The sequence below is a fragment of the Platichthys flesus genome, chromosome 21, assembly GCF_949316205.1.
Source record: "Platichthys flesus chromosome 21, fPlaFle2.1, whole genome shotgun sequence".
NCBI lineage: Eukaryota > Metazoa > Chordata > Actinopteri > Pleuronectiformes > Pleuronectidae > Platichthys > Platichthys flesus.
In genome coordinates, this window is record NC_084965.1 from 403,721 (window position 1) to 423,244 (window position 19,524).

Genomic DNA, 19,524 nt, shown 5'->3' on the forward strand with positions numbered 1-19,524 from the left:
TTCCTGCTGAATGATACACTCTGGTTTGTTAATAACTTCAGAGCCGTTCTAGCTGATCTCAGTTCAGCTTCACTCTTCACCTGGAGCTGGTGGTGACAGTTTGTGACTCTCAGTCTGTGACTCAGTCAGTTCTTCTCACAGGAGATCGAACCCACTCACCACAGTTACAGAAAAGTTATATTTATTTATTTGTTCATATAAAATGATTTATTTATGTTGTAAGAAAGAAAGAGCTCTATGATAAACGGATGAATTCACACATGAAACATTTAAACAAGAAAAATGCAGTTTACGTTGTAGTAATATTTTAACACTGATATCCCTCCGATGTCGCGGGACTTCTTTGTGTCCCTGCGCAGCCTCGACGCTGTGACGAGTTAATTGACTGCAGCTGAGCGCGCTCCCGTCACGCGCACCGCGGCGGAGAAGAAGAACGATGGTAAATAATCTGATTATTGTTCCTATTTAAACTGCTTCACCGACTGACGTCACAGGTGAAAGACCGAGGGTTACCAGCAGATGAATGAGAAGTCATGTGTTTACAGTTTATTTAGTCACAGGCTGCAGCGCCCCCTGCTGTCCGTCTACAGCACCGTGTGTGTGTGTGTGTGTGTGTGTGTGTGTGTGTGTGTGTGTGTGTGTGTGTGTGTGTGTGTGTGTGTGTGTGTGTGTGTGTGTGTGTGTGTGTGTGTGTGTGTGTGTGTGTGTGTGTGTGTGTGTGTGTGTGTGTGTGTGTGTGTGTGTGTCAGTTCCAGGTGCAGCTGCAGGACTCTCTGATTGGTGGAGACTCGTATCAGCTGGTTTCTCTTCTTCAGTCTGAAGGTCTGAGTAGCTCCGCCCTCAACACTCTCGACCAATGGGTTACCAAGGTAAGGTCACGGTGGAGATGGCTGTTGTCTGTTTTACCATCTCTCAATTAACCCTGAATTTGATTCATGGTCACACAAGGTCACATGACCTCCTCTGTCACTTGACCTCTGCAGGATCTGAGTGGGCGTGGCTTCAGCAGAGTCGTGGTCGTGTTGAAGTCTCTACGGATCCTGTCAGAGAACAGAGGCGACGTTCAGACGCTCCTGGATTATGGACTGACTACAAAAGTATCTGTAATCTGTTTATTGTTAATCTCTATTATAGATGATTGAGTAATGATCACTGTGAATATGAGGATCCACTCAATTTAAACTGCACTTCCTGTACCATGGTAAGCAAGTGACAAACAGTTTCTTGCTCAAGGACACTTCGGCATGCGGATGGGAAGACTGAGGATTGAACCGCCAACCTTTTGGTTGGAAGACGAGCGCTCTACCCCTCAGCTACATGGTTGTTGTTAGCTCTTTGTGTGGTTGTTATTTTGTTTATTTGTTGTTAAGTCTGTGTGGTTGTGTGTTAAGGTGTTGCTGTGGTTCGAGGCTGTCCGTGACTTACTGACCTCTGACCTCCATAAAAGCTCCGCCCCCCTGCTGAGCCTGACTGAGGAGTTCTTCGACTACTTCCTGGTGAGGAGCATGCTGGGAAATTAGCTGATATAGTCACATGTCATCTGACCTGAGAACAGGTGACATCATCATTACAGGAGATGTAACATGGCCTGTACCTGAAGCTGCCTGTCTGTCCCCCTCTCTGCCTGTCTGTCTCTCAGGTCCTGTCTCAGGCGTCTCTCCCAGGTTTGTGATTTTTGAGTTTATTTACTTTGATCCACATAATGCTGAACTCCCCTGTCTTCCTGTCTCTCTACCTGTCTCTCTCTCAGTCAGTCAGCTGTCTGTGGTTCTTCTTCAGTTGGCTCAGTTCACTCTGGAACCAGAACTCCACTTCCCCCTGAGACTGGAGGTAACCATGGAAACACCTAATTCACTCAATGGTCTGTACTGGTCTGTGCTGGTCTGTGCTGGTACCTGGTGGCCTGGTCTCTTGTTTCAGGCTATCAGAACCTTTAACAGCATCTTGGAGTCTCTGAGCCGAGAGCAGCGGAGACTGATCCAGAACGAGCAGAACCAGAACAAGATGCTGTAAGAACCTGATACTGGTCTGGTCCTGTCTGGACTGTAGACCCACCATTTTATACCTGTCTTTCTACCTGCCTGTCTGACTGACTGGCTACGTGTCTGTCTGATTGGCTACCTGTCGGCCTGTCTGGCTACCTGTCTGTCTGATTGTCTGTCGGCCTGATTGGCTGTCTGACTGTCTGTCTGACTGGTTACCTGTCTGTCGGCCTGTCTCATGTCGGCCTGTCTGGCTACCTGTCTGTCTGGCTGTCTGTCTGTCTGGTTGGCTGTCTGTCTGTCTGTCTGACTGGCTACCTGTCTGTCTGATTGGCTACCTGTCTGTCTGGTTGGCTGTCTGTCTGACTGGCTACCTGTCTGTCTGGTTGTCTGTCTGGTTGGCTGTCTGTCTGTCTGGTTGGCTGTCTGTCTGACTGGCTACCTGTCTGTCTGACTGGCTACCTGTCTGTCTGGTTGGCTGTCTGTCTGACTGGCTACCTGTCTGTCTGATTGGCTGTCTGTCTGACTGGTTGGCTGTCTGTCTGACTGGTTGGCTGTCTGTCTGACTGGCTACCTGTCTGTCTGGCTGGCTGTCTGTCTGACTGGCTACCTGTCTGTCTGACTGGTTACCTGTCTGTCTGGTTGGCTGGCTGTCTGTCTGTCTGGTTGGCTGTCTGTCTGACTGGCTACCTGTCTGTCTGACTGGCTACCTGTCTGTCTGACTGGCTACCTGTCTGTCTGGTTGGCTGTCTGTCTGACTGTCTGACTGGTTACCTGTCTGTCTGGTTGGCTGTCTGTCTGTCTGGTTGGCTGTCTGTCTGTCTGACTGTCTGTCTGTCTGACTGGCTACCTGTCTGTCTGACTGGCTACCTGTCTGTCTGACTGGCTACCTGTCTGTCTGTGTGTCTGTCTCACAGGGAGCAGGTGGCAGCAGCCGTCCTCACAGTTGGTGGTGAGTCTCTGAGCTTTGATGTCGCCTGTAAAGAAGTGAAAATAAATGAAATGTTTGAAACCGACCAGTTGGAGGAAGAATGTCAGTTGATGTCTCATTCAGGCGGCCATGTTTGTAGTTCTAACTGTTGTGGTTTGAGACTACGAGCTGCAGGTCAGCCTATCAGAGGCTCTGTGTCGTCTGACACCCAAGAAGGATCGACAGCAGAGAGCCAATCATTGGTTCTTCAGTAGTGACATCAGTGGTGCATTTTGTGACATCAGAGACGGAGACTTTGAGGTGGTGAGTGTCTGTCTGTCTGAACACCCGTCTGTCTGAACACCCTGTCTGTCTGAACACCCATCTGTCTGAACACCCTGTCTGTCTGAACACCCTGTCTGTCTGAACACCCTGTCTGTCTGAACACCCGTCTGTCTGAACACCCGTCTGTCTGTCTGAACACCTGTCTGTCTGAACACCTGTCTGTCTGAACACCTGTCTGTCTGAACACCCTGTCTGTCTGAACACCCATCAGTCTGTCTGAACACCTGTCTGTCTGAACACCTGTCTGTCTGAACACCTGTCTGTCTGAACACCTGTCTGTCTGTCTGAACACCTGTCTGTCTGAACACCTGTCTGTCTGTCTGAACACCTGTCTGTCTTAACACCTGTCTGTCTGAACACCTGTCTGTCTGTCTGAACACCTGTCTGTCTGTCTGAACACCTGTCTGTCTGAACACCTGTCTGTCTGTCTGAACACCTGTCTGTCTGAACACCTGTCTGTCTGAACACCTGTCTGTCTCTAAGGACTGCAGACGTTTCCTGAATTTTGTGAACCGTTACCATGGCGACCAGAGGAGGTGATAAACTTAATTAAAAGCTGTTTAAAAATATATCTCACATTCTTAATCATAAGAGTAATAAAATAAAAATGTTTGCATTGTGTCTGATAGAATCTACACCTTCCCTTGTGTCCGGGCGTTTCTTGATTCCACTCAGGTGAGACATCACACCCCCACAGATACATCTCAGGTCACATGATCACTTCATGGTCACTTCCTGTTTTCTTCTTCTGTAGCTGTTTCCACCAAAAGACGACAAACTGGACGAGTTCTGGATCGATTTCAACGTCGGTTCAGGATGTGTGAGCTTCTTCGTCGACGAGCCTCAGGTATTTAACTTTACTACACAGTATGCTGTATTTAGTATGTATCATAGTGTGTTGTATGTTTGTAGTATGTTGTTTGTTTCAGGGTTTCCTGTGGGGCTCCATCCACCTGCTCAGAGAGGATGTTGATAACTTCATGTTTCAAGTCACTCAAGACGGTCAGTGACTTTGGACTGTGTCTCACACTTGATTCTAAAGGCTCCATATTGTGTAAAATAATTTTTCTGAGCTTTTACTATCTGTTATGATTTGAAAGGGCCAGTAGGGGGCCTCACAGTATGAAAACAGTCACTATCCAGACTTTTTCACTCAGCCTGGCCATGTGTCACTCAAAGTGCAGTCAGCCAATCAGAGGAGGGGCTCAAGAGGCAGGTCTGCAGCTGACCACTGATGCATCATCTCAGGGACCAACACCTCCCACTCAGTCCAGAGAGGAGTCAAATATGGTCCTTTAAATGTCTGTTAGCTTCAGTCGTCTCAGCCGCGTCCCTCCAGCGTTTCACTCATGCACCCTCTGGGTGTCGGCTTCTGGTGAATCAATGACTAATCAATGATCTTTATGATCACAAATAAACATTGAGATCTGTGTGAAACATGATGATGTGTAACCACGGTTTTAGGAATTAGTTAATTTTAAACCCATTTACTGTGCTCCCAGAATGCACTGCGGCGAAGACGGTCCTCAGTGTTCAGCTGATCAATCCCATCATGCATCACAGCAGCCGAGGTCAGAAGGTGGAGCTGAGCTTCAACTGTGAACATCAGAGAGAACTGGAGGAGGCTGCGGAGAGAGTCTTCAAGGTACCTGTCTGTCTGCTCACCTGTCGGTCTGTAGCTCTCTGCTCACCTGTCTGTCTGTAGCTCTCTGCTCGTCTGTCTGTCTGTAGCTGTCTGCTCACCTGTCAGTCTGTCTGTACCTCTCTGCTCACCTGTCTGTCTGTAGCTCTCTGCTCACCTGTCTGTCTGTAGCTCTCTGCTCGTCTGTCTGTCTGTAGCTGTCTGCTCACCTGTCTGTCTGTCTGCACCTCTCTGCTCACCTGTCTCTAGCTCTCTGCTCGTCTGTCTGTCTGTAGCTGTCTGCTCACCTGTCAGTCTGTCTGTAGCTCTCTGCTCACCTGTCTGTCTGTAGCTCTCTGCTCACCTGTCTGTCTGTAGCTCTCTGCTCACTTGTCTGTACCTCTCTGCTCACCTGTCTGTCTGTAGCTGTCTGCTCACCTGTCTGTCTGTCTGTAGCTCTCTGCTCACCTGTCTGTAGCTCTCTGCTCACCTGTCTGTAGCTCTCTGCTCGTCTGTCTGTCTGTAGCTCTCTGCTCACCTGTCTGTCTGTAGCTCTCTGCTCGTCTGTCTGTCTGTAGCTGTCTGCTCACCTGTCTGTCTGTCTGTAGCTCTCTGCTCACCTGTCTGTACCTCTCTGCTCACCTGTCTGTCTGTAGCTCTCTGCTCACCTGTCTGTCTGTAGCTGTCTGCTCACCTGTCAGTCTGTCTGTAGCTCTCTGCTCACCTGTCTGTAGCTCTCTGCTCGTCTGTCTGTCTGTAGCTCTCTGCTCGCCTGTCTGTCTGTAGCTGTCTGCTCACCTGTCTGTCTGTCTGTAGCTCTCTGCTCACCTGTCTGTAGCTCTCTGCTCGTCTGTCTGTCTGTAGCTCTCTGCTCGTCTGTCTGTCTGTAGCTGTCTGCTCACCTGTCTGTCTGTAGCTGTCTGCTCACCTGTCTGTCTGTCTGTAGCTCTCTGCTCACCTGTCTGTAGCTCTCTGCTCGTCTGTCTGTCTGTAGCTCTCTGCTCGTCTGTCTGTCTGTAGCTCTCTGCTCGTCTGTCTGTCTGTAGCTGTCTGCTCACCTGTCTGTCTGTAGCTCTCTGCTCACCTGTCTGTCTGTCTGTAGCTCTCTGCTCACTTGTCTGTACCTCTCTGCTCACCTGTCTGTCTGTAGCTGTCTGCTCACCTGTCTGTCTGTCTGTAGCTCTCTGCTCACCTGTCTGTAGCTCTCTGCTCGTCTGTCTGTCTGTAGCTCTCTGCTCACCTGTCTGTCTGTCTGTAGCTCTCTGCTCACCTGTCTGTACCTCTCTGCTCACCTGTCTGTCTGTAGCTCTCTGCTCACCTGTCTGTAGCTCTCTGCTCGTCTGTCTGTCTGTAGCTGTCTGCTCACCTGTCTGTAGCTGTCTGCTCACCTGTCTGTCTGTCTGTAGCTCTCTGCTCACCTGTCTGTAGCTCTCTGCTCACCTGTCTGTAGCTCTCTGCTCGTCTGTCTGTCTGTAGCTCTCTGCTCACCTGTCTGTCTGTAGCTCTCTGCTCGTCTGTCTGTCTGTAGCTGTCTGCTCACCTGTCTGTCTGTCTGTAGCTCTCTGCTCACCTGTCTGTACCTCTCTGCTCACCTGTCTGTCTGTAGCTCTCTGCTCACCTGTCTGTCTGTAGCTGTCTGCTCACCTGTCAGTCTGTCTGTAGCTCTCTGCTCACCTGTCTGTAGCTCTCTGCTCGTCTGTCTGTCTGTAGCTCTCTGCTCGCCTGTCTGTCTGTAGCTGTCTGCTCACCTGTCTGTCTGTCTGTAGCTCTCTGCTCACCTGTCTGTAGCTCTCTGCTCGTCTGTCTGTCTGTAGCTCTCTGCTCGTCTGTCTGTCTGTAGCTGTCTGCTCACCTGTCTGTCTGTAGCTGTCTGCTCACCTGTCTGTCTGTCTGTAGCTCTCTGCTCACCTGTCTGTAGCTCTCTGCTCGTCTGTCTGTCTGTAGCTCTCTGCTCGTCTGTCTGTCTGTAGCTGTCTGCTCACCTGTCTGTCTGTAGCTCTCTGCTCACCTGTCTGTCTGTCTGTAGCTCTCTGCTCACTTGTCTGTACCTCTCTGCTCACCTGTCTGTCTGTAGCTGTCTGCTCACCTGTCTGTCTGTCTGTAGCTCTCTGCTCACCTGTCTGTACCTCTCTGCTCACCTGTCTGTCTGTAGCTCTCTGCTCACCTGTCTGTAGCTCTCTGCTCGTCTGTCTGTCTGTAGCTGTCTGCTCACCTGTCTGTCTGTCTGTAGCTCTCTGCTCACCTGTCTGTAGCTTTCTGCTCGTCTGTCTGTCTGTAGCTGTCTGCTCACCTGTCTGTCTAACAGTTGTTTTACGTTCTTCCTGTCAGAGAGTGAAGAGCGCCCCATGTGGTTCAGACCCAGGGGATCCAGTCAAGGCCCCGCCCCCTGCAAAGGGACACGAGGGTCGATGGTACAACAGGAAGAAACCACAGAGCAAGAGTCAGCTGAAGAGTGAGTGCCACCTGCTGGACTCTGAGCGTCATCACAGTCTGTTAGTTACAAGGATTTTGTTTAATACAACAGAAACACAAATGTGATGTTTGTGTGTTTGTAGTTCTGCCCCTGTCGTCTCCCAGCAGCGACGATGACTCCTCAGTGATGAAGGTGATCACAATGTAAACATCAGCTGACACATGAACAGGTCAAAAGGTCAAAAGGTCAAAAGTCAGTTTTCTTTTTTTTCAGAATCCAGGAAAAAGTCGAGCTGAGTTTCTATTTGATCAGATCAGACACTCGACTCCGAAGTACGACTCAGGTCAGAGGTCACACACTCACCGGGTCTTGGAACTGGTAACACACCTGGTCACTCACCCAGTGTGTTGCCACAAACCTGCTGACATCACAGATACTGAATATTTGAAGCGTGTCTGGTTTGATTCTGACGTGGACCCTCAGGTGCTCCTGTCCGTGCAGAGCCACAGGTCTCACAGGAACACAAGTTTGCAGGAAGTAGTTCTCCATTACACACGGTACAGTTCTGCATTTTTAATTTTTTGGAAAAATTTTGTTTTCTGTTATTCAGCTGTTTGCCTCGTTGTTTCAGGGAGTGTTCAGCAGAGAGAGGAAGAGAGTGGCTGCAGACTCAGGTCTCACATCATCATTCACTTCCTGATTTCTGTGGTGGTGCTCTTCTTGTTGAAACTGGAGGCGGAGCTTCCTCAGCAATCTCATGATTTGATGATTTGTTTCTAACTGATGTTGATCGTACCTCAGGTTACCTGTCAGACCAAACTGAGGGCACGGCCAATAAGAGGAGGGTGGAGCCTCAGACAGAAGGGGAGGAGCCTCATTCATCAATGACGGGTAATGAATCTTTCATTCTTTGGTTTGAATTATTTTACAAACGTTCAAATTAATTCACTTCATCTGGTCTCAGCATGTTCACCGGAGGAGGCGGGGCCTCCCACAGGAGAGGAGGGGGTGTTTGGAGAATGGGCGGGCTCTAATGAGAAGAGGGAGGCGCCCGTAAACACACCGGGTTCAGGGCCGGAGTCAGAACTGACGTCAGACATCACGGCTGCTTTCAGAAGCTTCAAAGAACGACTGGAGCACAACTTCACCGTCAGTAGCCCCGGTCAGTCTGTGGTTCTTTATCATCAGCTTCATGTTCTGACCTCCTCTGTTCTCAGGGCGGCTGGACCACGATTCAGAACCAGGTTCTACTGTCGCTGAGAGAGAGTCAACAGCAGGTGTCGTCACTGCTCACAGCTGTCCATCAACACAGGTACCCCCCCCCAGCAACACAGGCCCCCCCCACACCAACACATCTTTCATCAACAAAGGCAAACCCCCCCAGCAACACAGGCCCCGCCCACACAGACACAGCTGTCCATCAACAGGCCCCGCCCACACAGACACAGCTGTCCATCAACACAGGTACACCCCCCAGCAACACAGGCCCCGCCCATACCAACACATGTGTCCATCAACAAAGGTCCCGCCCACAGCAATCAGGGCCCCGCCCACACGACACATGTGTCCATCAACAAAGGTCCCGCCCACAGCAACACGGGCCCCGCCCACACCGACACATGTGTCCATCAACACAGGTTCCTTCCATGGCAACAACAGCACCCCCCACACAGACACACTTTTCCAACGCACACGTACATAATCTTTTTCCACAGAATAACACACAAAGTGTGTGTGTGTGTGTGTTTTAGGTTGTTGCTGTTGCAGAAGTTTGAAAACGACGTCACTGATCAACTCAAACAATTGGAAGAAAACTCAACAACTGTGAACAGCATGAACACACAGATACTGGTACAGACACACACACCATATCCTAATGATCGCCCCCTGGTGTCTGGCTGTAGTACAGGTCATAAACCTCCATGTTAGCAGATGGGACCAAACTAGAAGCAGACGTTATAGAAATGTTTGTAAAGATGTTTCAGGTCGTTCTTCTCTCTGATGTTTGTTCAAGTCTCTGATCAGTTTGGTTTGAATCAGTTGTTTGATGATATAGAAACAGACTGAGCCGCGTGATTGACAGCTGAGACTGAATCAGGATTGGTTGAGAGCATGTATGGCCGGGACCTTGATGCCACGCTCACTACTGCTCAGACTCTGACTGTAAATGACGTCAGTTATTGACAGTTCCTGACAGACCTGCTTTGTACCAAGTCCAGGTCTCCGACCTGACCCAGGTCTTCTGTTCCTCTTTGTCTTCCAGAGTTTTTTCCAGAATGAGATGCAGCGACTCGGCTCCTTCTGTGACGAACATCAGCAGCGGTCAGTCTGACCTTTGACCCTTTCCCTGTTCTGGATCAGCTCACTCTGTCACAGTGCAGTTAGGGACCTGGTGTCAGGACCCAGTTGAATATGTTCATTCTAATTCATGATCTGATTTAAAACACTTTAAACAATCTGGATGCAGATTCTGACGAGGCTCATATTCCAGTTTAACTTGTTCACACTGTCCGGTTCGGTTTTAAACCAAGAGAATCCAGTTTGAAACCTCTTTGAAATCTGGTTTGGATGTGTTTAGACTGTTTGAATCTGGTGTCAATAACCTGGTGTTTGTGGTTTTTAGGTTGAAATGTTTGGTGAATGGAGAATCAGAAAATCCTTCCACTCAGTGAAGGAGAGAAGACGGCATCCTATCAGAGAATTCTTCAGATCTGGTTTTGTCTGTTGGGAATGAAAATCCAGATCGATCATCGTTGTTTTCACATTTTTCTGGTGTTTGGGTTTTTCATTTTTCTACTTGAGTTAATGGGTCAGACTCTTCTGACTGAGACAAATAAAGAAAAATAAAGAGTCTGTGTGTCTCTTTGTAGAACAGCTGCTCTACTGCGTCCTGGTGGTGAAGAGGAAGAACAGCTGGGGGTCGCGTTCTGGATAATGACTGAAGAGCAAGATCCAGAATAGAAATGTAGAGTTAAGTTGATCCAGACGTATTTTGATGTCGTATAAAAACCAACAGGATTCATCTGAAAGTAAAGACAGCTTCCTGTTGAGTATCAGATGACGTCTGTGGCTCAGGAGGTAAAGCGCAGGTGACCAGAGGGTCGGCAGTTCGATCCCCTGGTCTTCCAGTTTGAAATTGGAAGTGTCCTCAAGCAAAGATACTTAAACTCAAAAGACCTTTAACGACTGCGACAGTGCGTTAGTGTGTGTGTGACTGTCATACAGAAAAGATGTAGAAGACCTGATGTGTGAATACAGATTATTTACATACAATTTTCCTCTAGTAATCTTCTGTTTAGTGGAAACAGAATCCGTTCTGACATGTTGAACCTGTGATGACCTCTGACCTCCTGTCCAGATCAGACCAGAAGAGATCTCAGGAGCAGAAGAGTTTGTGTTTGCTCGTTGTCAAGCAGCGAAGTGACACCAGAGGAAAAACAGAAAAATCCCCCAAAGAAAACAGAGAGACGACTAATGAGGAGCGCTCAGCGCCCGGGGGGAGGAGAGGGTGAGGAGACACCGCTCAGGTGTATCGCTCTCCTCCGAACATCAGAGCAGCGAGAACCACCAGGAGAACTGCTTCACTTTCTGGACGAGGAGTGTGAATGGACTCCAGGAGGACAGACGGAGGATGCTGATTGGCTGAGGGTCGGCTGTTCCTTATGTTTTTGTCCTTTTTCTTGTTGGACTTTGATGGACCGGCAGAAAGACGGACTGTGGACCTGCTGAGACGTGACGGTCAGTGATCCCCAACAGCTACAGGTCAGTAAAACCAGGACTGCACTGGGAGCAGCTTGCTCCATAGCCTACTGGTTGTAATGGTTTTATTTAGTCAACGTATTAAGATCATTTGTCTCAAACATCAAATTCTCTGTATCTTAATCTGATACTCGGCGACTCTGATAGAGCAAAATCAAATTCAGCGTTTTATCGGCGTAATGTTGAGTTTGATCTAAAGAGACAGTTCTCCACCTTCAGACGTTTTATTGAATTTCTGTGATTGACAGGTTTACGATCACTGGATCATTTAAACAGAAGTGAAACACGGGTCAACCAGTTTTAACTGGTTTCCTTCCAGGTCACTCATGCAACAACTTCTATGACCCGGAACCGAATCTAGTTTAATCCCGAACCTGACTGGTCAGTAGGCGGGGCTTCACAAGGCGTTAACCTGTATTATGGGATGTTTCCTTGGTAACCACAAATCTTGCTTCATCGTACGTGACCAACCCAAATCTAGACCTGAAGCTTGTTTACTGGGGTTTGTTTATTGATTTCTTTATTGATGTGTACTTGTTTACAGGTGAGTTGTGTACTTGTTTACAGGTGAGGTGTGTACTTGTTTACAGGTGAGGTGTGTACTTGTTTACAGGTGAGATGTGTACTTGTTTACAGGTGTGTACTTGTTAACAGTGAGGTGTGTACTTGTTTACAGGTGAGATGTGTACTTGTTTACAGGTGTGTACTTGTTTACAGGTGAGATGTGTACTTGTTTACAGGTGTACTTGTTTACAGTGAGGTGTGTACTTGTTTACAGGTGAGGTGTGTACTTGTTTACAGGTGTGTACTTGTTTACAGTGAGGTGTGTACTTGTTTACAGTGAGGTGTGTACTTGTTTACAGGTGTGTACTTGTTTACAGGTGAGATGTGTACTTGTTTACAGTGAGGTGTGTACTTTTTTACAGGTGTACTTGTTTACAGGTGAGGTGTGTACTTGTTTACAGGTGAGATGTGTAGTTGTTTACAGGTGAGGTGTGTACTTGTTTACAGGTGAGATGGGCTGTCTTGGAGGGCAGACGGAGGAAGAACGACTGGATGAAAAAGCAAAGAGAGAAGCAAACAAGAAGATTGAGAGACAACTTCAGAAAGAGAGACAGGCTTACAAAGCTACACATAGACTATTACTGCTGGGTGAGACCACTGTCTGTCTCTCTACCTGTCTGTCTCTCTACCTGTCTGTCTGTCTCTCTACCTGTCTGTCTGTCTCTTTGCCTGTCTGTCTGTCTCTCTGCCTGTCTGTCTCTCTACCTGTCTGTCTGTCTCTCTGCCTGTCTGTCTGTCTCTCTACCTGTCTGTCTGTCTCTCTACCTGTCTGTCTGTCTCTCTACCTGTCTGTCTCTCTACCTGTCTGTCTGTCTCTTTACCTGTCTGTCTGTCTCTCTACCTGTCTGTCTGTCTCTTTACCTGTCTGTCTGTCTCTCTACCTGTCTGTCTGTCTCTCTACCTGTCTGTCTGTCTCTCTACCTGTCTGTCTGTCTCTTTGCCTGTCTGTCTGTCTCTCTGCCTGCCTGTCTGTCTCTCTGCCTGTCTGTCTCTCTACCTGTCTGTCTGTCTCTCTGCCTGTCTGTCTGTCTCTCTACCTGTCTGTCTGTCTCTCTACCTGTCTGTCTGTCTCTCTACCTGTCTGTCTCTCTACCTGTCTGTCTGTCTCTTTACCTGTCTGTCTGTCTCTCTACCTGTCTGTCTGTCTCTTTACCTGTCTGTCTGTCTCTCTACCTGTCTGTCTGTCTCTCTACCTGTCTGTCTGTCTCTCTACCTGTCTGTCTCTCTACCTGTCTGTCTGTCTCTTTACCTGTCTGTCTGTCTCTCTACCTGTCTGTCTGTCTCTTTACCTGTCTGTCTGTCTCTCTACCTGTCTGTCTCTCTACCTGTCTGTCTGTCTCTTTACCTGTCTGTCTGTCTCTCTACCTGTCTGTCTGTCTCTTTACCTGTCTGTCTGTCTCTCTGCCTGTCTGTCTGTCTCTCTACCTGTCTGTCTGTCTCTCTACCTGTCTGTCTGTCTCTCTACCTGTCTGTCTCTCTACCTGTCTGTCTGTCTCTTTACCTGTCTGTCTGTCTCTCTACCTGTCTGTCTGTCTCTTTACCTGTCTGTCTGTCTCTCTGCCTGTCTGTCTGTCTCTCTACCTGTCTGTCTGTCTCTCTACCTGTCTGTCTGTCTCTCTACCTGTCTGTCTGTCTCTCTACCTGTCTGTCTCTGCATGTCTCTCTAACTACCTGTCTGTGTGCAGGTGCAGGAGAATCAGGTAAAAGCACGATTGTGAAACAGATGAGGATTCTTCACGTCGACGGCTTCAACCCTGAGTGAGTCCATGACATCACATCCTGTCAGCTGATCACATGATCCTGTCTCATCAGTTATCCACCCTCCACCTTTAATTCTTCAAGACCAATAATCAATAATCAGAGCTATTTATAAAGTACAGGAAACAAGAAGTCCTCATCAGTGTTCACGTGTGGTTTAAACTTCACATGTCGACTGATTCAGAGTCTGTTAAACAACCGACTCAATCTTCAGACCCAAGCTCACAGCCTTTCAGAATAAAAGCTTTTTAATTCAGCTCCATATGAAGCATAACAGCAACAAAACGTTTGGCACACTTTTACTTTGAAGACAAATTGCTAAACAGGAAGTGATTGTGTCGAATGGATTGCCATGACGGAGACAGCTCCTGTGTCTCAGTCCAATATGATGAAAAATCTAATGATCAAAATGATCTTTGCTGATTATTGAGGTTTGACTCAGTTACCAACCACCTGAGGACTAAAGAACATGTTTAACTCCCCCCACTGACTGACCCTCCCCCCCACACGCTGACTGACCCCGCCCCCTCGGACTGACACAAAGCTGGTCGACTATTTATTCAAGTTTTATTCATATTGAGACATTTGAGTTTTTTTTGTTACTCTGGTTATTGACAAATTAATCGTGTTTGTTTTTACCAGAGAAAAGCAGGAGAAGGCTCAGGACATCAGGAAGAACGTGAAGGACGCCGTCGTGGTAGGTCACCTGACAGGTGGAGCTCTGTCAGCCCCAAGCAGCCAATCAGAGTCAGCGTGTGTGTGTGTATGTTTCAGGCCATCGTGTCAGCCATGACCTCGTTGACTCCACCCATACCTATTGGTAACCCTGACAACCAGTTCAGAGTGGATTACATCAACAGCATCGCACCGCTGTCTGACTTTGAATACACTGAGGTAACACACACACACAATTCATATCTACTGTCTGTTTATCTGCAAAGGTTTTATAAATACATGTTAAAGTGTTCAGCTTCATGTCTCACCTGAAACCGGGAACTGTTCCTTTAAATCCCCAGAGACTCACAGTTGTTTGTTTTAATGATGTTAATGACATGATGTAACGAGTTATCCAGGGACTAACACACACACACACACACACACACACAGTGTCTCAGGACTCATTATCTTATCGTCTCTGAGGACGACAAAGAGACAAAACAAGCGTTTTCCTGTTTCTCTTCCCACCTCGTTCACTTCACTTGTTCTGTCAGCGCTGCAGCTGATTGGTCGACTGGATTTACTCACTTAAAGTGCTGTTACCACCGTCCAATCAGATGCTGTCACATTGTGCATTAACTTGCAAGAAAAACCTGCAACGTGTGAGATTATTCCCAGAATATTGAGATCCGTAGAAATTAAAGTTCATCTACATGGAAACAACTTTAGGTCCTCTAGCGCCACCATCAGGACAAACTACATGTGTGCATCTCCTCCACTGGAGCAGACCAATCAGGATGTACACATGAGAGCTACATGGCTACCAGGACTTTAATGTGTGTGTGTGTGTGTGTGTGTGTGTCAGGAGTTCTTTGAGCATGCTCAGCAGCTCTGGGTGGATGACGGCATCAAGGCGTGTTTTGAACGCTCCAACGAATATCAGCTGATCGACTGCGCTCAGTAGTAAGATCACAAACACACAAAAACACACACACACGACATCACACTGAAGTTTATTCATGACCCATTCGCATGTTGGCCTCACATTAACATTCTTAAAGATCGGTTTTACCATTAGGCAAATGTTAGCCTGACTTCAGGCTAGCAGTAAACCAAGTCTTTATTCTAAAACAGAATCATTTTTGTGATGACGTCCCCAAAACATACGTAATACAAGTTCACATCCCAGTGTACCCATCAGAATACTCCACTAACAATGATGGACCTATCACAGAGCCGGGGGATTGGCTGAGAGAACCTGTGATGTCACATGTAGATGCTTCGTGAACACGTGTGTTGGTGTGTTACAGTTTCCTGGACAAGTTGGACTTAGTCAGGAGGCCGGACTATACGCCCACTGACCAGGTAACAAGCCGACCAATCAGCTTGAGGTATCAGGCGTCCATGATGACTCACCTGTTGCAGAAACACAGTTTCTTCTTCTCCTGCAGGATTTGTTGCGCTGCAGAGTTTTGACTTCAGGGATAATTGAAACCAGGTTCCAGGTCGACAAGGTCAACTTCCAGTGAGTGTCTGAGGACCCCCCCCCCCCCCTCCACCTGCAGCCGTCAGCTGTCTCCCCGACCTGACGCATGCTTTTCACATTCAGTCGAGATATAAGTCAAAGGTCACTTATATCTCGTAAGAACCAGCCAATCAGAGAGCTTTAACACAAATTGTGTGTTTTACAATTGTTCTGAGAAACAACTGAGATGTTTTGATTGGCAGGTCTCAGTGGCCATGCATCATGGGAACAGCAGTCTTTACACTGAATGTGTGTCTGCTCTTGTACAGATGTCTTTTTGAGGACCAGTTTGACTGTACAACCTGCGGAGTGAGGACATTTGGCCGGTCTTCACTTTGTGACCTCTAGTGGACTGTTTGGGGGTTACGACTTGGTTTTAGGGTTAGAATCCGGTTTAGGTTAGGGTTTGGGTTACAGCTAGTGTTAGGGTTAGGCATTTAGTTGGGATGGTTCAGGTTAGAGTAAGGGCCTAGGGAATGAGTTTCTGTACTAAGATAGAAGTACAAACACGTGTGTGTGTTAGAAACGGATCCATGACCCATGTTCTGTCAGTATGTTTGATGTAGGTGGACAGAGGGACGAACGCAGGAAGTGGATTCAGTGCTTCAACGGTGAGAAATGAGTCATTAGAACCCCAGTGAACATCTGTATGTGTGTTACTGTGTTCACCTGTGTGATCTCTGGGTACAGATGTCACGGCCATCATCTTCGTCGCCGCCAGCAGCAGCTACAACATGGTCATCAGAGAGGACAACTCCACCAATCGACTGCGAGAGTCTCTGGACCTCTTCAGGTCCATCTGGACCAACAGGTTAAACAATGACCGCCCCTGCTCTGTGATTGGCTGGCTTTAACCTTCTCTGCTCTCTGATTGGCTGCCGTTAACCCTGTCCGCCCTGTGATTGGCTGCAGGTTTCTGAAGACCATATCCGTGATCTTGTTCCTGAACAAACAGGATGTCCTTGCTGACAAAATTCTGGCGGGAAAATCTAAACTGGAGGATTATTTCCCTGAATACACCAACTACACAGTTCCTGTTGACGGTCAGAGTTCACACAGAGACGCCATCAGTGACTGAATGTGACCTTTAACCTGAGACCTTATAAGCATCAGGATGTGAGTAACATGTGATGACATCACTTCCTGTTTCCAGCTGTTCCTGATGCTGATGAAGACGCTAGAGTGGCCCGAGCAAAGTTCTTCATCAGAGATGAGTTTCTGGTAAAAGCACATCAAAACTTTTCTCACCTTATGATGAAAGATTGACTTCAACTGTTAAGTTTAAACTGACATGTCAAAACGAAATGTGTTCAAATTTAACTTATTGGGTCTAACAAGTTCAAACAGATGTGTTGAAACTAACATTTCTAAAAGTTGTTGACGTGTTGACGTGTTGGATCTAAAGCGTGACCTGTTCTCGTGCTCCTCAGCGGATCAGCTTGGCGAGCAGCGATGGGAAGCATCACTGTTATCCTCACTTCACCTGTGCAGTGGACACCGAGAACATCCGGCGCGTCTTCAACGACTGTCGTGACATCATTCAGCGCATGCACCTGAGGCAGTACGAGCTGCTCTGATTGGCTGCTGGGGGATCACATGTCTAGAGGCTGATATCTTATCAATAGTTGATCAATGCTTATAGATCCTAATATATTTATAACTTTCGTGATCACAGACATTTAATACACAGCTGTTGACATTTATTGATTAGGACAGACTGGAAGTATCTGAACATATATTTTGTTTCTGTGCTGATGTCTGACACAGGGGATTGTGGGTAGTGTAGTTCTGATGTTGAAGAGCAAAGATTGTTATTTACCTGCCACAGCAAGAGCGAGATGTCATAATTAGGGGGCGGGGTTAAAGACAAATCTAAATCTATTTTTTCATGTTTATGTAATTAACTTTCCTCTGATTGGCTGTTTCCATCGCTGATGCAACTTGTAGATTTGTACGTGAAAGATGAGGTGTGTTTCATTTAAACATTAAAATCTTCTCTTTGTAGAGTTCAGTTAGATTTGCTTTAACTTCTAAATCTTTAATTAAAACAATTTAACATTAAAGAGTTTTTATGTCAAAGTTGAATTTGTTTGTAGTCTTTTTTTTACCTTCACATCATCAAATCAATTTATCGGTTATCAGGAAAACTCTCAGACAAGATATGACTGTGCAGGTGTGTGTATACACACACACACATAGTGCTGTGAATTTTTTTTTGCCCCCTTCCAATTTTTTTGCATATTTGTAACACTTAAATTATTCATTACATTACATTACATTACATTACATTTCATTTAGCTGACGCTTTTATCCAAAGCGACTCACAATAAGTGCATTCAAACCCGAGGGTACAGACCAAGGACGACAAGAATCAAGAAAATACAATTTCTTCAAATAAAGCAAAACTACAAAGTGCTATAAGTAAGTGCCATTTAAGTGCTACTTAAGTGTTAGTTTCAAAAAGTTGATTCAGATCATCAAACAAATTTTAATATTAGACAAAGATAACCCAAGTAAATACAAAATGCAGTTGAAAAAGTAATTGCCCCCTAAACCCAATAACTGCCCTTGGTGGCAACAGCTGCATCAAGCATTTGTGATAACTGGTGATGAGTCTTTCACACCGCTGGGGGGTCATTTTGGTCCACTCTTCTTTGCAGAATAGTTATAATTCATCCACATTGTAGAGTTTTTAAGTATAAACCACTTGTTTGAGGTCATTCCACAGCATCTCAATCAGATTTAAGTCTGGACTTTGACTAGGCCACTCCAGAACCTTTTTAGCCATTCAGAGGATGACATGCTGGTGTGTTTCAGATCATTGTCCTGCTGCATAACCCACGTGCCCTTGAGCTTGAGGTCACAAACTGATGGCCAGCCACTGTCCCTCAGGATTCTCTGGTAGGGAGCAGAATTCATGGTTCCATCAATTATGGCAAGTCGTCCAGGTCCTGATGCCCAGTGTCTTTCTAATCATTGAATCAGGAAAACTGACTGTAACTGAGGCAAGTGAGGCCTGCAGCTCCTTAGATGTTGTTCTGGGGCTTTCATGACCTCCTGGATGAGTTGTTGATGAGCTATTGGAGTAATTTTGGTAGGCCGGCAACTCCTGGGAAGGTTCACCACTGTTCCAAGTCTTCTCCATATGTGGATAATGGCTCTCACCGTGGTTCACTGAAGTCCCAAAGCCTTCGAAAGGGCTTCGTACCCTTTCCAGACTGATACATGTCAATTACTTTGTTTCTCATCTGTTTTTGAATTTCTCTAGATCGAGGCATGATGTTTTTTTTTTAGATCTTTTAGTTTACTTCACTTTGTCAGACAGCTTCTATTTAGGTGATTTCTTGATTCACAGGTCTGGCAGTAATCATGCTTGGGTGTGGCTAGTAAAATTGAATTCAGCTTTCCAAAAAATGTTGTTAATCACAATTCATTCAGGATTTATCATGGGGGGCAATTACCATTTCACACAGGGCCAGGTAGGTTTGGATAGCTTTTTTTCCCTTAATAAATGAAATCATCATTTAAAAACTACATTTTATATTTACTCTGGTTATCTTTGTCTAATATAAAAATTGGTTTAATGATCTGAAACATTTAAGTGTGACATAAGAAACCAGGAAGGGGGCAAATACTTTTTCACAGCACTGTATATATATAAGGTCTAACCTAACATATATATATATATATATATATATATATACATACATGCGTGATGTGATTGATCAATGAGTATATATACATAATCAATATATAAACATATGTCAAGTTTCACTTTTATAGTTTTTGGGAAATGTACTGCACCAAAACACACACACGTGATGTGATCGATCAGCTGATCGGATCAGTTTGAATCACCCATCACCACGAGCCCAGGTGACGTTCAGGTAAGCGCGTGAACTGTGAGGCCGTCATGGCAGGGGAGAATGCGCATGCGTGTGAGGTGATGCGCCGTCGCGTTCAGAGGATGCTTGGCGCGCTGCCTGCGTG

General features: G+C 46.6%; 2 protein-coding genes across 3 annotated transcripts; both read left to right on the forward strand.

Moving 5' to 3' along the window:
* The first annotated feature begins 304 nt into the window (after nucleotides 1-304).
* Nucleotides 305-10,088, forward strand: sycp2l (synaptonemal complex protein 2-like). Its single transcript, XM_062379982.1, has 25 exons — nucleotides 305-439; nucleotides 750-869; nucleotides 984-1,097; nucleotides 1,392-1,496; nucleotides 1,640-1,664; nucleotides 1,751-1,830; nucleotides 1,921-2,009; nucleotides 2,900-2,934; nucleotides 3,074-3,216; nucleotides 3,721-3,773; nucleotides 3,867-3,912; nucleotides 3,992-4,084; nucleotides 4,167-4,239; nucleotides 4,740-4,882; nucleotides 7,187-7,310; nucleotides 7,414-7,463; nucleotides 7,545-7,614; nucleotides 7,755-7,828; nucleotides 7,903-7,963; nucleotides 8,031-8,162; nucleotides 8,236-8,420; nucleotides 8,489-8,583; nucleotides 9,023-9,122; nucleotides 9,535-9,593; nucleotides 9,895-10,088. Exons 1-25 carry the CDS (start codon nucleotides 437-439, stop codon nucleotides 9,941-9,943), a joined length of 2,121 nt encoding a protein of 706 aa, XP_062235966.1. The 5' UTR covers nucleotides 305-436; the 3' UTR covers nucleotides 9,944-10,088.
* A 67-nt stretch (nucleotides 10,089-10,155) lies between these two features.
* LOC133932995 (guanine nucleotide-binding protein G(olf) subunit alpha-like) lies at nucleotides 10,156-17,598 on the forward strand. 2 transcript variants are annotated; one of them, XM_062379926.1, is made up of 13 exons: nucleotides 10,156-11,033; nucleotides 12,042-12,182; nucleotides 13,280-13,352; nucleotides 13,995-14,049; nucleotides 14,127-14,246; nucleotides 14,875-14,972; nucleotides 15,320-15,374; nucleotides 15,461-15,534; nucleotides 16,087-16,145; nucleotides 16,225-16,345; nucleotides 16,447-16,577; nucleotides 16,688-16,755; nucleotides 16,965-17,598. In XM_062379926.1, exons 2-13 carry the CDS (start codon nucleotides 12,047-12,049, stop codon nucleotides 17,109-17,111), a joined length of 1,137 nt encoding a protein of 378 aa, XP_062235910.1. In that variant the 5' UTR covers nucleotides 10,156-11,033; nucleotides 12,042-12,046; the 3' UTR covers nucleotides 17,112-17,598. The 2 variants fall into 2 exon arrangements, with proteins under 2 accessions (XP_062235910.1, XP_062235911.1); XM_062379927.1 differs by lacking the exon at nucleotides 10,156-11,033 and having other exon boundaries at nucleotides 11,082-12,182.
* The last annotated feature ends 1,926 nt before the right edge of the window (nucleotides 17,599-19,524 follow it).